The 16665-nt window shown below is 56.5% G+C and overlaps 1 protein-coding gene across 2 annotated transcripts in view; it reads right to left on the bottom strand.

The window, feature by feature from the left end:
- Positions 1–6102, bottom strand: part of BCR (BCR activator of RhoGEF and GTPase) — a 123035-nt gene extending 116933 nt beyond the window's left edge. The window contains exon 1 of one of the 2 annotated variants that reach the window (XM_077160174.1): positions 4857–6102. In XM_077160174.1, coding sequence (XP_077016289.1) covers positions 4857–6066 — 1210 coding nt within the window. In that variant the 5' untranslated portion in view covers positions 6067–6102. The remainder of the gene's footprint in view (positions 1–4856) is intronic. The other variant, XM_077160175.1, reaches the window with a different exon arrangement.
- Positions 6103–16665: the final 10563 nt, after the last annotated feature.

Genomic DNA, 16665 nt, shown 5'->3' with positions numbered 1-16665 from the left:
CTTGGGCAGCTTATTTCAGGGCTGTTAATTATGATAATCATCTTTCTCCAGCCACTTCACTAGGATGTTTCCAGGGCACATGACCAGCGTCCTTGGAAGTCATATTTACTGCCCACATGGGGCACCCGCCCCGGGACCCGGGAACCTGCCAGACGCCTTTCACCCCTGGGCATCAGCCTCCGTCCCTGTTCCCGGCCCTTTCCCAAGGTCGCTACAGATGAGACCCAGACTCCAAAAGAGCCTATTAGCAGGCCCTGGCCTGAGGAGTCGGGGGCCCTCTGGGGCTGAGTGGGGGGGACACTAAACCTCAGTCAAGAAGGAAGAATAACTTGCCGGATAATCTCCTAAACCAGCATCTTTCATCGCTGGGACACCTCTATCATTAGGCCCCCCCAAAACGCCACGGCTGGTTATTAGATGGGGTCAGAATGCGCTGAGTCAGAGCAGGGACATGTCCCAGCAGGTGGAAGCCTCAGATACGGGATCTCGCTCCATCTGAGCCAGAAACACCCACGGTGCTCAAGACATAGGTGGGACCCCATGAGCTGAGCCACAGTCCCATCAAGCACCATTCAGGGGTCCAGCAATGCATACTACAGAGCTCTACCTTGGGGGAGGCTCTGCCCATCTTAAGGCTCTCCCCATCTGAAAGAAGGAAGCCAGACAGACAGACGTAGGATTAACAGGAAAAAGCTGCAAACTTGCAGTTAAAATAAGATATGCAGTTCAGAGAGGGCGCTTTGATATTAGAAAGGTTTGGCTTGTGTTTGTGGGTTTTCAAAGGACCAGCCCTTTGGAAACGAGCCTTCCACAAATTCTTGAATGAAGGCAAGAGAGAATTTTCATGGAAGTGGCTCCTGGTACATAGTATGTGCTCAATAAATATCTTTGAGTATTTGAACTGGGGACGTGGTCCCCTTGGCCCAGGAAAGTAGGCATAATCAGGTTAAAGGAGTTAAGACAATGTTGTGCTAATTTTTTTCATTAAAAATCAAAGATGAACAAAAGAAAGAAAAACAATAAAAAAAAAAAAAACATAAATCAAAGATGGAAAGGACCATAGTAACGACCCAGTTCGATCCCTTGGCTTCTTTGCTAACAGGTGTTTTCCTAAAGAGAACACACCTGTATGGATAAGAGAGGAGGGGGCTAAGGTCAAGAATCCCCAAAGCCAAGTCCACCCACACCTCCCTGAGCCCTGACACAAACAGCAGCCTCGGTCCAAAACTTAAGACTTACTGGTTGGCGACGTGACAGCCCTTTGAGGGTGCCCACCCATTCCCCATGGATGGGGACCCCTCCCAAACCAGAGGGATGAGCTGCACCAGCCTTACCCACTGCCGTGTGCTTACCCAGCTAAGTCTGAGCTACTCCCGGCCACGGACAGGGCAGTAAGGGCAGGACACAGGTACACAGGCTCTCCATCAGAGCCAGGAGCAACAACTTCGGCAACAAAAGAAAGAAGAACAGGGGAAAGACGGTCCCTGGGGCCTACTCAAATCAACAGCACCCCCAAGCAACTTCTTTCATAGAATGTCCCAGAAGCCTCCATTCTATCCCCAAACAAGAAAGCCAGATTCCCTAGTCAGGGAACACTTGTAAAATCAGATCTAGATTTCATTTCCATCCTGCTGATGACTAAAGCAGTTTCAGACTCCACCCGGATTTGTGGAGAGAAGCCTGCGTCTGATCTAGAGGCAGCCACAGGTCCCAGTCCAAAGAGCCCATTTCAGAGCCAACAAGGGGCCTGGGTGACCTTCCCCTGCCCCCAAGGTCACTCACTCAAACTGGTCGCCGTTCCAGCCTATCACCCGATGGGAAGCACAAAGCAGCTTGCCTGGAGACGACACCCAGCCGGAATCCAAGGGGCAAATTAAACTGCTCACTGAAAATCTGAAAACACAGGGTGGCAGCTCCCATCATATCCATAAACACCAGTTCTCGGCCAAACTGTATACGTGAAAGTGGTTAAGAAGTGAAATTTCAGGTTGCAGACAGATTGTCATGATAAAATTATTTTTTTAATTCCTTTAAAAGATCTAAAAAGGGCCTCAGCCTTCTCTCCTACGAAAAGACTCACAAACATACTCTGAAAATAAATCTTGAAATTCGTGGGCTGAAGCGGGAAGAGACAGGTGTCGATGATGAGACCTTCGCCCTGGCCGGCACTCCTTCCCAACTCCCCACCCCCTAATCCCAACCCATGAGCTCTGAAAAGAAGGAAAGGACTTTCCCGAATGGAAGGCTCTGAGCCAGGCCCCGGAAACGAACCAGCGTTTGTTCCCACTGCCCTTCAGGGCAGATGGCTCTCCCCAGCGCTGGGCTACTGCTGGACACTCAGTGCCCCTCTCTGATGCTGCCACTTCTGGAAGGTTCCCTGACCTCGCTGTCCTTGGAATGCATAAATGGCGCGTGTGTCCATCTCTCCTGCGAACTCCCAGACAATAAGGACCATACGCTCCCCTTCCGTGTAGCCACCATGGTACAAAGGGAAGGAAGCCTGAAGATCCAGAGAATGTGGGAAACACAGCAGGAGCTCTGTTCAAGGCCCCCATAGGAGGGCCTTAGATGTGCAGAGCTGGGAGACCCCCAGACTGATCATGCTGTGCTTTTCAGGTGGTAGCCTGGGGTAGTGGAAAGAGTCTCACCCCCTTATCCCTCCCACTCCCCTCCCAACACACACAGGGCCATGCCTCCCGAAGCCAAGGGGCTCCACATCCACCAGGGAACCCAGAATCCTGGCTCCACTGCTCCCCAGTTGCACCCTGTGAGTTGGCAGCCCCACCCTGGGGAGACGTGAAAACCCACTGAGCGCAGGAACCTTCTTGTAAACTAGGGGTTACAGTTAATAATCTAATTGTGATGATACCGACCCAACAATATTGTACAACAAAGGTCCCACACCAATGCAAAATGTTAATAACCAGGAAAACTGTACGCGGAAGTGTGAATCACGGGAACTCTGCTCTTTCTGCTGCAGAGAATCAGGGTGCTTTCTTGCCCCCTCCCCACAACCATGATTTTGAGCATTGTTCCTTTTCAGAGACAGCCAGGGCCTGCAGGTCCCACAACCAACTAAAGAGAATCAGTAAACAGCGAGGAAAGAGACAGATGGCTGAGCCGGCACTCATCTCTGCTTCCCACCAGCCACACTGCCAGCAAGACCACTGGACCAGGCCCCCAAGAGAAGAAACCACCTGGAGTTTTACACCCCAACAGGAGAGAGAATGGGGAAGACCTGAAGACCCAGAGAAGAATCCAGAAACTGGTTCCTTAATTCCTCAGTCAACTAAGGGCCTACTGGGTACTGTGCCCAGCACCGGGGCCCGACGATGAGGCCAGGAGGGCAACTGTGTCCTCAGAAGCTACGATAAAAGCAGCAGCTGAGAGCACTGGGAAGGGAGCGCCCACACCCAGGCCTGCTGAAGACACATCCTGTCTGTCGGGGCCTGATTTCCTAAAAAATCAGAGTTTCCCACCAGCCTAAGACCATACTTCCCATCGCAGTTCTCCATGAAAAACCTTTCGCCTTCTTCTCTTTGAGGAACGTTCTCCACACCCCAGCACGGAGGGTCAGTTAGAGCCAGCTCGCTCAGCAGGCAGCTGGCTGGACAGGGCTGGTGTCCAGTAACCACAGGGCAATTGTCCATACCCCAAATCCACGGATGCGCCTGCAAAGCAGGCTTCTAAATCCTATAACCTTCCACGCCCCGCTCCCCACCCCATAGCCCCCCACCAGGAAATGGGGGAACTCAGCTGGGCCGGGCCCCACAGCCTAGCTGGTCCAGCTGCAAGTCAAAGATGGGCAACGAACACGCACCGAGAACAAGACTGCTGATCACAAAAGGGCCGCCGGACAGGGCCCAAAATAGCCTCACTGGTTTCAAAAGGATTCTCACAAATGAAGCACACATGCTTCCATCAGCAGGAAAAGAAAAATCAATGGAGCAGAAAACCCAACCAGCCCGATGGGGACCTGGACTCAGATTCCCAACAACCAGTGCCCCCAACCCTCCCAGCCCCAGCCCCGAACCCCTAATGGTATTCGCAGCAGCATTAAAAAGTGACAGGCATCAGGCCATCAATTGGGAGCTGGGAAGGCCAGGAAGCAGAAGTCCATGGAAGAATGAGAAAACAGAGCTGAGGCAGGACACACGGAAGAGCCCATGGGGTTGCAAGGATGGGAGCGCTCCCATCAAAGCAGCCAGATCCGGAACGGGTGTGGCTCGGCTTTGGCTCCAGATAAAAACCGTCACCCCGTGGACGTGCGGGGACCCAATGAGTCAGAACCTCCTGTAGCCCCACTTCCTTCTACTTCAGATCGTCACCTGCTGTGACACGCATCCACTCGGGACGGCTGGCCGGCAACTGAACTTGACACCTCTACATCCTGCAAGCAGCGAGTGCATCTCGGGTTCCCACAAACGTGTCACATAACCCTCCAGGAGGAAAGGGGAGGGGGCAGGGAATGTACGCAGCACAGCTCAGTCCCTGAGAAGACAGAAACGAGCCCAGCTTCTCAGCTGGGTGGGTCAGAGGACAAGTGGGGCACGCGTTACAGGAATGCCACTCTGGGAGCAAAGCAAGAGCCACCGGTCATCTGACCCATCACTCTCTCCCAACCCAGCCCCTCTGCAAACCCTAGGCGTCTGCATTCAGGGGGAAGTGGGGTGGGGGTGGGGGTGGGCGTGACGGGACTTTGTTCGTGGGCAGGAGGAGTATGAGTCTCTCCCGTGCAGCACGGGACTTGAAAATCCATCCCTAGCCCCTTCCCTTTTCTACCCCCGTCCCTCCACGGTGGGGAGGGCCGCAGCGCCATGGTGGTGCCCCCATCCCAAGTGACATGAGGTACCCACCTGCCTCTCCGTGGAAGCTGCCCTCCAGAGGCGCCCTGCCGGACAGGCTGTCCCCATCGCTAGGCCAGATCTGCCCCGTCTTGCGGACCCCCACGATGGTGGCCTCGGCCACCACCACCTGGCCCTGCCGGTGACGCTTGGGGCACTGCGGCGGTGGAGGGCTGTCCAGGGACTGCTGCGAGTTCTGCGAGGGCGAGCGGCTCTTGTCCCGGAATGTGCGGTAGGCGGTGGGGCTCGGGGACACGCGGCTGGAACGACCCGAGGAGACGTCCTCCTCGCTCGACGTGAGGTTCTCGTTGGAGCTGCAGTCCGGGGTGTAGCCGCCGTCCTCGAAGCTGCGTGGGGAGCAGGACCTGCGGGGCCAGGTAAGGCGGCGCTCCCGCTCCGAGGTACTCTGACTGCGCTGCAGCGGGCCCCTGGCCTCCCCTGGCCCCGTCGCCGCCCCGACGTGCATGCTCTGGTACTCCAGGGCTGGCCAGGGGGGTCTGGGGCCACTGTCGGCGGGGATCAGGTTGTCCCTCAGGAAGCGCGGGTTCAGCTCCGCGTCCTCGTAGTCACCGTCCAGGCCGCAGCCGCCGTCGGGGCCGCGGGCCCGGTACGGGGGCCTCGGTGCTTCCCCCGCGGCCTGCCGGCCTTTCCGGCGCTCCAGCTGCATGGCCTGGCTGCCCAGCGAGCTGATGCGCTCCGACACCTCCCTGTCGTTGACCTTCACCAGGCCGCGCTCGCGGTGGAACTCGACGTTCACGTAGAAGGGCTTCTCGGCGTCCGCCGGGCCCGCGCCCCTGCGGGGCCTCTCGAAGTTGGAGCGCAGCGCCGCCACGCTGCCGGGGGCCCCCCGGTCCCCCCGGTCCCCTCGGTCCCCGCGCTCTTCGCGCTCCTCGCGTTCGCCGGCTCCGGGCTTGCGGCCGGCCGGGGGCCTGGCCTTGCCCGGCGAGCCCTCCCCGTCGGGCCCGGCGTCGGGGGGCGGCGCGGCGCCCCGGAAGCCCCAGCGCTGCCGGTCGTAGCTCTTCCGCTCCTTGGCCAGCAGCGTCTGCAGGTAGATCATACGGAAGCGTTCCTGGTTCACCTCCTGCTCCAGCCGCCGGATGGAGGCCTTGCAGCGCTCCAGCTCCTGCTCGATGTCGCCCACCGAGCGCAGCTCCATGCGCGGCGGCTCCGAGGCCGGGAACTGCGCCCTCCACGCCTCGGCGAAGCCCACTGGGTCCACCATGGCGGCGCCCGCCGAGCCCGCGACCCCCGCCGTGCGCTCAGGCCCCGCGCGGCCGCCTCGCCAGGCCCGGCCCGGCCCGCCCGGCGGCCCCCATGGCGAACAATGCCCGCCCCCGCCCGGGCGCAGGTGAGGCCGCGGGCTCCCGGGGCGGGGCGCGCGCGCGCGGCGGGGGCGCGCGCGGCGGGGCTCTGGGGGGTGTGGGGGGGAGGGGGTTGGGGGGGCTGCGCGGGGCCGCCTTTGTGTGCGGGGCGGGGGGCGCGGCGCGGGCCGGCGGGGCTGCGCTAGCCCATGGCCGCCGCGCGCGATGCCCGGGTTGAGTCGCCTCGCGTCGCGCGGCCGCCGCTCGGATTCCGATCCCGATCTCGGTCCCGGCCGCCGCCGCCGCCGCCGCCGCCTCCGGGCGCCCCCGCCGCACTCCCGGCCCGGCCCGCACGGGGCGCCGCAGGAAGGGGAGGGCCGGGGGCGGCTGCCGGGCCGGGCGGGCCTCTTAAAGGGGCCGTGCGCCCGGGCGCAAGGCGGGAGCGCGGGGAGGCCGCCCCACTCCCGACCCGCTTTCCCCCTCCCACCCCGGCACCGTCCTCCCGCCGGCCCTGCGCACGGGAGGGGGTGGGCGGTGCAGCGAACCCCCCACCTCCCAATTCTTAGGGCACCCCCCAAAACAGGACCGCCAGATGGGCTGGGTTAGAGGGACACTTCCAAGGCGGACAGCCCGCGGAGCTGTGCACTCCCCGAGCGGGGACGCCCGGATCCTTTGGTCCCCACCGTGTCCCCACAGGTGGTGGCGCGGCCGCCCAGCGGAGTCTAATCCTCAGAGGTCACCAGCGAGGCAGGGAGGGCCAGGCCGGGCCGCCAAAGCTAGGGAGCCCGTCCGCGAGCCACCCTCTAAGGGGGTCTCAGGCGGTTAAGCAAAACCCAGAGAGCATTGGGCGGGGAGTCCTATTGGCACAGAAATCTAATCCAGCCCGCCAGGGACATGACAAGGAAACAGGACTTGGCCACCAAGGACCTGGACTCCAGTACTGTGTGCCCCTCCCTCTCTGCTCCTGGGTTTCCTGGGCATGAAAGGGGAACTAGAATAGTGCCCCCCAGCCCCCAGCTCCTTGCCTAGTTTGTCCCAGTGTGCACGGGAGAGGTAGCCAAGCCTTCCTCCAGAGCAGAGGTTTGACATTGGTCACTGGGGCTGTGTGACCTCGGCAACTCCCGCCCCCTCTCTGAGCGTCTGTTTTATCTTCATCTGCCAGATGCTGGGAGCACCGTGTGCAAAGCAAACATCCACTGCGCCTGGATAAGTGGCAGGTGGGGATGGCTGGGAACCCTCCGGCCTGGCTGGCCCACACAGTCACCTTTGTGCAGCTCGCTGCTGCCCCCTGCAGGCCCCTCCAGCCTTCTGCCCTTGGGCTCCTAACAGTCCCCCCCCCCCCGTCTGGGACCTGGCTCCTGTCTGCTTGGCTCAGTCCCTGCCAGCCCAGCTAGGCCCGTGGAAATCCCCCATTTTGCAGGTGAAGAAACTGAGGCGCATGGGGTGCCCTGATCTGGGAGCCGGGCAGAGCCCGCAGGACGCCCCCGGAGCTGGGCTGGCAACCTCAGGGGTCTCTTCTGGAAAATGGGTGTAATAAATCCTGACCCTCTTTGGCCCTTCTGCAGAAAATTAAGTATAGAGTTCCCATTTGACCCAGCAACCCAACTTCTAGCTACATACCCAGGAGAATGGAAAGCAGGGACTTGAACAGAAATTTGCACAATTGCCAAAAGGTGGAAGCAACCCAAGTGTCCATCGACTGATAAATGGACAAACAAAATGTGATCTATCCATGCAACGGGATGTTATTTGGCCATAAAAAGGAAGGAAGGTTTGATCTGTGTGACAATGTGGTTGAACCTTGAAAACGTGAGTGAGATAAGCCAGACACAAAAGGACAGATGTTGTCTGATTCCTCTTATGCAAATTAACTAGAACGTGCAGATTCGTAAACAGAAAGTACAGTTACGGGGGGGCTGGGTGGGGCTGAGGAATGGGGAGCCCATGCTTAAAGGGTGCAGAGTCTCTGGGGTGATGGTGATGGCAGCATAACACTGTGGGTTTAATTAATGCCGCTGAACTGTGCATTTGAAAGTGGTGAAACAGAACAAAAATGTTTTTTAAATCATCATAAAAATAAATCCTGACCTCACAGACTCTGGCACCCAACAGCTCATGGAAAATATTCATTGCTTTACCCAGCGAAGGTGCAGCCAGCCCCAGAGGCCAGGACTCCCGAACCCCATAACTTCACCAGGGAGGATCCCGAAAAGCACAAGCTGCTTTGCTCATGTGGCCTGCCAGGGCCCCCTCAATTTCCAGTGGGAATTGGGGGCTCATCAGACACATTCTCATCAATCCCCTAGGAAAGAGAGGAGTATTTGGAAGGGGGATTCATCTATTGGTTCTGTGTCCTTTTATCTGGTTTGCAAACCCCAACTCAGCCCTATATTTTCTTCAAAATATATATATATATTTATTGTGATATTTTCATGTACATACATCCCATCCACAGTATACAATCAGTGGCTCACAATATCATCACATAGTTGTGTATTCATCACCATGATCATTTTGCATCACTCCAGAAAAAATAAAGAAAAAAAACATACATCCCATACCCTTACCCCACCCTCTCATTGGGGTATTTCCAGCTACCCATTTTTTTTACCCCTTATCCCCCCTATTGTTTATTTTTATCCATATTTTTTACTCATCTGTCCATACCCTGGATAAAAGGAGAATTAGACACAGGGTTTTCATAATCACACAGTCACACTGTAAAAGTTCTACTTTTATACAGTCTTCAAGAAACAAGGCTACTGGAACATAGCTCTACAGTTTCAGGCAGTTCCCTCCAGCCACTCCAATATACCTTAAACTAAAATGTCAGCCCTGTGTTTTCTACCTAAGGAAACTCACTGCCAAAGCACTGAGGCTGTTTATTTGGGTTTGCAGCCTCCGCTCTCTCGGCAAGGCCAATGGCTTGTTATTGGGCACAGGGCACATGGAGATAATAGGATAACTGCCTCTTCTGGCCCCAAGGACACTCCTCCCCCGGCTGTCCCTTTCCTGTGGCATTCGCCTCCTGGATCTCTCTCCCTTTCCTCCCGAGGGCCAGCAAATGCCTGGGACACCTGGGCACCTGTCACCTGTGAAACCTGGGGCACCTGCCACACCTGGGATAACTGGGACACCTGGAACACTTGGGACACCTGTCACACCTGGGACACCTGTCACACTTGGGGCACCTGTCACACCTGGGACACCTGTCACACTTGGGACACTTGTCACACCTGGGACACCTGTCACACTTGGGGTACCTGGAACACCTGGGATACCTGGGGTACCTGTCACACCTGGGACACCTGTCACACCTGGGGCACCTGTCACACTTGGGGCACCTGACAGGAGCATGGCATCCAGAGCACACAGAATGCCCTGCAAACCACACCCTCCCCACTCTTCTGGGATCCCCACCCCCACCAGCGCTGCCCACACCTGTCCAGGCAGAGAGGAATCCACAGCCCAAGTACAGAGACAGGCGTGGGTGTGTAGAGTACAAGGCCCCGGGAGCTAGTCTGAAGCAGAAGGGAGGCAGGGCAGGGATCCTGCAGGAGGCAGGGGACGTGGGAAGGTTTCTCCAGGGAGGTGACCTCCAAGCTGGTCCAAGAACACAGGACAGACAGGCAGAGGCGGGAGAGTTCAGAGTTCTAGGCGAGTTCGAGGGGTTAGGGGTTAGGGGTCAAGGTTGGTGTGCGCGAGGTGAGACGGGGAGGGGAGCGGGCTCCAGGCCTTGTCGCCTGTAAGAATTTTGGATGGCACTTTAAATGCAAGGAGAACCAAGGAAAAGTTCTAGGTCTGCGCTGCCCGGTAGAACTTTCCACATCCAGAGCACCTGCTGAGCACGTGACACGTGGCTGGCGTGCCCAGTGGACTGAATTCTTAATGTAAATGGATTTCAGTTTAAAAGCTCAATGTTTTCATGAAATCAATTTAGTAACAAGTATACAATCATTACTGTTACTTTATGACGACCTCCCGGATGGCTCTGACAGTGCCGTGCAGTCAGCAGTGGCAGTGACTTGCTTGGATTTGGGGTGTGGTGTGTTGGGGGCCTGGGGCTGGGCCCGGTGGTCAGGAGCTGAGGCACTTGTCCAGCGGGGGTGCTGGTGACCCCAATGGGCAGAAGGGGGTAAAGATAGAGCACAGCACCCACTTCCCATCTCTTCCTTCTTCAAGGACCCTGTGTGTTGTATTAGCACAGCCACCCCCTCCCACCCCCACCCCACCCCATAGGAACTCACTTAACTAGTTCCAAATAAGGCCACAGTCGCAGGAACCAGGAGGGAAGAGGCAAACGTGCCTTTTTGGGGTACACAATTCAACCCATAGTAGTCTGCCCTCTTGCCCCCCCAAATTTCCTGTCCTTCCCACATGCAAAATACGTTCACCCCCTCCCAACGTCTCCCCAAATCCTAGCTCATCCAGTGTCAACTCCAAACCCCAAATCTCATCTATATCGAATCAACTCATCAAGTCCCAACTCTCACCTTCTAAATCATCTGGATGGGGTGCCAGCCAGATGCTGGGTGAGAGGCAAGATTCCCTTCCATCTGTGGCCCGGAACATCTAGAAAACAGGTTTTCAGCTTCAAAATTGCATTCGGGTGCAAGGATAGACACCCCCATTCCAAAAGGGAGAGAAAGGGGAGGTCGCGGATCCCAAGCAAATCTGCCCCCAGCAGGGCGGATCCCTTTCTATTTCAAGGCCTGAGAATGAACCTCTGCCTTCAGCCCAAGGGCGGCGCGTTGGCGTGTCCACATAGAGGAGCTGAGTGGGCAGAGGCTGGAGTTCCCTAGACCATGAGAGTCGAGATCAGAGACCAAAATGCAGATGTCAGCGGTGGACAGTTGATGGGGGAGGCAGGGGCTGGACCAGGAGGCAAGTGGAGGAAGGAGAGGAAGAGGCCAAAGGGGGACTGACCAGGGGTGTGACAGGGACCCAGGAGTCCCCAGGGGAGAAGAGGTCAGTGCAGAGGGGAGGGACACCGCGAGCCCTGGGGTTAAGCGGGAAAAGAAGCTGAGCAGCAGGTGGCATCTATTTTCTTCCTCATTATGCTTCTCTGAATTCTTTGCCATGAAAACGTCGGTCTGTTGTCATTAACAGGCATAACAGATGCTATTTTTTGGATTTATTCTTTTATGGCCTTAACTGAGGTGGTGTGCAGTAGCCACCCATATTTAAAGTGTGCAATTGGGTGAGTTTTGACATCGTACATATCCATGTGTTTAGTTTGCTACATGTTGCTGGAATCGGGCTTTATAAAGGGGATTTATTAAGTTAAAGTTTACAGTTCTAAGGCCATAAAGACGTCTTGGCTGAGGTTTCAGGGAAAGACACCTTGACTGAGGGAAGGGCTGATGTCTGTCCCGTGGGAAGGCACATGGCTAACATCTACTGGTCCTTGTTCCCGGTTCTGTTGCCTCCAGCTTCTGTTCCAGTGATTTCCTTTCTAAGCATCTGTGGGTCCCTATGTAGCTGCTTTGGGGCAAGACTCCGGGTTTCATCTCTTAGCTTAGCATCCCCAGTGCTGGAGATTTCTTCTCTTTAGGTTCTGACTGGTTCTGTGAGTCCCTGCTTAGCACCTGGGTTGTTTCTATCTTGCTCTTCAAACATCTACGTCTCTGTCGGCTCTAGCTCTCTCCAAAATGTCTCCCCTTTTAAAGGACTCCAGTAAACTAATCAAGACCCACCTTGAATGGGCAATCACATCTCCATCTAATCAAAAGATCACACCCGCAATTGGGCGTGCCACATCTCCATAGAAACAACCTATTCAAGAGGTCCCGCCCACAATATTGAATCAGGATTAAAAGAATGTGGCTTTTCTGGGGTGCATGACGGTTTCAAATCAGCCCACCATGAAACGCTCACCACAATCAGATAACAGACACTTCCACCATCCTAGAAGGATGTCATGTCTTTGCATCCTAAAACTAAAACAGGGCAAGGAAGTGGGATTGTAAGTAGTTTCCCCTTAAGTTTCCACATTTTCTGGAATGAGTTCTATGACATAGGACCCTAAAATTAATTTAGAAATTAAAAGGACACACCCACCCTTGCTCACCCAGCCCAGCTCAGACCTTGCCAAGGCCAAGTGTCCGGCAAGCCCCTCTCCAAGGTGGCACTGTCCCTTATCTGGAGGCCAAGCCAGCCCCTCTGCTGGCAAGAGTTGGGGAGATGCAACCCCAAGGATGGATAAACAAAATGCGCTCCACCCTGCGATGGGGTGTCCTTCATTTGTGGACAGGAATGAAGAGCTGCTACATGCTACAGCACAGATGGGACACCAGAACAGGATGCAAATTGAAAGAAGCAAGGTATCGCATGGTTTTTGCATTTATATAAAATATCCCGAAGAGGCAAATCAATAGAGAGAGAGAACACAGATCAGTGGTTTCCAGGGGCTGGGAGGAGGGGAAACGGGGAGTGACTGCTAGTGGATACAAGGTCTCTTTTTGGGATGATGAATAAACTGTCCTGCAATTAGATTGTGGTGTGGCTGCCCAGTTCTAGGAACACACTGAAAACCGCTGGATTGTACTCTCGAGATGGGTGGATTGCATGATAATGTGAATTATAGCACAAAGCTGATATCTTTCAAAAAAGAAAAAAAAAAATATCTTTACAAAACACCCCAGCCTTCCTGGGTCCCCCATCAGCCCAGGAAATCACCCCCCCCAAAGGTGAGAAGCTGTTCTGAGGTCGTGCAGCCCTCACCCAGCCTGTCACCCAGGCCCCATAGCCTGTGTCCTTTGGGTGGTTCCCGAGCCACGGGAAGGGGCGTCTACTGGCCCACTGTGAAGTGGACTGGCCGGCCTAGTACTGTTGGGCAGGTTGTGCACTACACAAGGGCGCACGTGCAGGGGGCACCGTTCCTGGCTTATGTCCTGGACGTCATGAATACCGGTGGTGACAGCGAAAAGGGGTCTTGTTCCAACAAAATCAGCTTATGGCGGCAGTTTTCCAGAAGATGCCTATAGGAGGTGTGGTAGTTAGATTCAGTTGTCAGCTGGGCCAGGTGAAGGCACCTAGTTCTGTTGCTGTGGACATGAGCCAATGGTCCGTAAACCTCATCTGTTGGTGATAACATCTGCAGTTGGCTAGGAGGCGTGCCTGCTGCAATGAATGACGTTTGACTTCACTGAGGTGCTTAAATGAGAGAGCGCAACGTAGCACAGCCCAAGAAGCTCAGCATACCTCACCTCAGCACTTGCAGCTTAGCCCAGGCCTTTGGAGATACAGAAAGGAATCACCCCGGGGAAAGTTGTTGGAACCCAGAGGCCTGGAGAGAAGGCCAGCAGAGACCATCCTGTATCTTCCCACGTAAGAAAGAACCTCAGTGGAAAGTTAGCTGTCTTTCCTCTGAAGAACTAACAAAATAAATCCCCTTTTATTAAAAGCCAATCCATCTCTGGTGTGTTGCATTCTGGCAACTAGCAAACTAGAACAGGAGGCTTGAGGAAGAGTTGCCTCTTGTAATTTCCACGTGTCGTTAGCGCAGCAGCCCAGGTCTTGGGTATTGCGGTCAGCAGCGTCTCCTGGGGCTGGGAGCTCCATCGATGTGCCTTTTCCCCACACCCATACCTGTCATCTGGGCCAGAGACTGTGAAAGGGGCTCAGAGGGGCAGTGGCACTCGCCCCCCACAACTCACATAGCCATAAGAGCACATCTGAGTCCCAAATCTGCGCCCCAGGCCGCTGTGTCAACAGGCAGGGGTATGTGGTATGGAATCACAAAGATGCAGCAGATTTGAAAGCTTTGCCGTTTCCAACTCCTTCCCTGCGCTCCCCGGACCTCCACCCCCTCCTGCTTTCAGGGACAAAGGCCGGCTGGCTTCAAGAGAGGCCCCATCTTTCATCCATCAGATGCCCTGGGGACTTGTGGACAAGCTCCATAAACTGAGGCGATTGATACAGCTGTTTGGTAGCCCTGCCCGCTTGCCCTGTGCTGGTCAGACCTGTCGGTCCCCAGGGATGAGCCTGTTCTTGCTGGAGCCGCTGGCCACAGGCTTAGAATGAGGTTGGGGTGCTAGTTTGAAAGCATTGTGTACCCCAGAAAAAGCCAGATTTCATCTGGATTCAGCATGGGAGGGTGGAAACCCTTTTGATGAGAATATCTCCAGGGAGATGTGGCATGCCCAATTGGGGGTATGGTCTTTTGATTAGATGGAGATGTGATCTACCTGTTTGGGGGGGGTTGGTGGTTCTTGATTAGTTTACTGGAGTCTTTTAAAAGGGGAAGCATTTTGGAGAGAGTTCAGAGCTGACAGAGATGCTTAGAAAACAGTTGCTTCAGAGCCGACAGAGACACTTGGAGTGGCGACAGAAAGCAGGGGCCTAGGCACAGGCAGAGCCCAGCAGACGTCACCATGTGCCTTCCCGTGAGATGCTAACAAGCCAGAACCCAGAGCTGTGCCCCAGATGAGCTAAGTGGAGGCCCTCAGACACTTAGAGAGGAAACCACTGGCTGGAAGCAATGGAACTGGGAACGAGGACCAGCAACCACCAGCCACATGCCTTCCCGTATCGCAGAGGTGTTCCAGATGGCATCAGCCTTTCATGAGTGAAGGAGACCTTTTGTTGGTACCTTAATTTGGACATTTTTCTCTACCCTAGAACTCTAAACTTGCAGCCTCATAAATCCCCTTTATAAAAGCCTTTTCATTTCTGGCGTATTGCTTTCCAGCAGCTTAACAAGGAAAGTTCAGGCCTTTCTCCCAGACCTGGGTGCTCCCTGCAGAACCTGTTAACGAACGTGGCTGCTGCCAATAAAGGGATCCACAAGGAGATTCCTGGCTGCTGTTTCCAGCCTTCGTGGGGGCCAGGGGTTAGGGGGAGCGAAGGGGCCGGAATGAGATGTGATTGTTCCTCAGGCTGGCGGGTACCCTCTAGGGGGAAGGGGAGGGACCGAGAGTCCCCAGGCCACTTTGCCTCCCAGACCTGCCATCGTATGTTCCAGAAATTCCCCCAGGCAAGAGCAGTGCCTGCTGTGTGACCAGGCACAGGTCTCTCACCTTCTCTGGGCCTTTGGGCCTCCTGGCCTAGAGGCAGCCTGGCTTAGCTGGGACCCCAGTGTCCCAGGCCCGGGTCATGGGCGCCTCCTGCCCGCACACCCCACAGCCCCTTGGCTCCCCCATACCCCACCCCAGCCTTGCTGCCCCATCCTGTGACCTCTTGATCAGTCCACCTTCCCTTCCGCACCAAACCAGGCCCAACGCCTGCATCTCCCTGTCAGCGGGTCACTCTGCATCCCCAGGCCTGGTGGAGAAGCCCGTGACTCTTGGTTTCATTAAGGTGAATAAGAACTTTTAGCTCAGGAGTTCTAGGCATGGGCCAAGTTCAGGGCAAGGGGTGGCCGAGGGAGGATTTTGTGCCAGCTGCAGCGTCATGCCTGCCAGCACGGTGTGCCCACTCCACCGCCGTAAGGGAGGGGACTCGGGTGGGGGAGGCAGAGGGCAGCATTTGGGCCCAATCCTGCAGGGGCAGGACCGAGGGGGATCGGGGTGGGGGCAGGGGGGCCTGGAGGGGTGTGTAAGCCTGGACAGGTGACCGGCGGCCCTGAATGCCACTGCACGTGGGGGGAGTCAGGAGGAGGGGACACAGGCCAGAAAGCTGTGTGCTGTCCGGACGCAGGCGCTTGTGTCTCGGGGAGCAGGGACGCCCGGGAGATGACACTAGAGGCCGCAGCAGACAGCAGAGGAGCCTGGGAGCTGCTGGGGGCGCCTCACCTCGGGGTCGTGCATAGCGGGCGGCCCGAGCCTCATCTCCCCTGCTGTTAAGGAAGGCCGCTGGGTTGTACCACCCTGTCCGAGGCTTGCGGTCCCCTCTTTGGCCCCCAGGGACCTGGAATTCCTTGTGCACCTCCTGCTCCTCCAGTGCCCAGGGCGGGACCTCGGACCCTCCCTGGGTGGAGGGTGGAGAATGCAGAGGCCCAGGCCCGACAGGGGCCGAGGGAAGCTGAGCACATGGAACTGATGGAGGCTCCTTACCTCGCTGCCTCCGGGCAGGACATGCGCCTTCCGGGGGCCTGGCCGGGCCTCTTGGTCCAGGAGGGGCTCCCATCCCCCCACCCTCGCAGCCCCTGCCCCACCCCAACCGCCTCCTCCCCGTGAGTCCCCCACCCCACCACCCCCAGTGGGCCTGGGGCTGGGGGCCTCAGAGCAGGCCATTGTGGGGTGGCAGGTGGCCTCATGAGCTTGTGCCCAGGGATGCTTTAGGGGCCCTGCAAATAACCACCTTTTTAGGGTCACCTCCATGGGCAATGGCTACCGGGAGCACGGTGCCCCTGGGCTCGGACCCTGAGCTGATGTGGGGGACAGAGGCAGAGGAGGTGGCCTTGCCCAGCCAGGCCTCAGGCCCCCCCCCCCGGTCTGTTAAATGGGGTGGCCCACACCCCAGGATTGCCGGGATGAAACGAGCTTCTCAAGCCGCTCTGTTGGCTTCACAAATAAACACTCTATAAAATGGGGCTCTCATTATCCCCAGCTGAGCTGGTTTGAAAGGAAGTATGCCCC

The sequence above is a fragment of the Tamandua tetradactyla genome, chromosome 5 (genome assembly GCF_023851605.1).
Source record: "Tamandua tetradactyla isolate mTamTet1 chromosome 5, mTamTet1.pri, whole genome shotgun sequence".
NCBI lineage: Eukaryota > Metazoa > Chordata > Mammalia > Pilosa > Myrmecophagidae > Tamandua > Tamandua tetradactyla.
The sequence above is the reverse complement of the archived record's forward strand: the minus strand, read 5'-3'. Positions and strand labels throughout refer to the sequence as shown.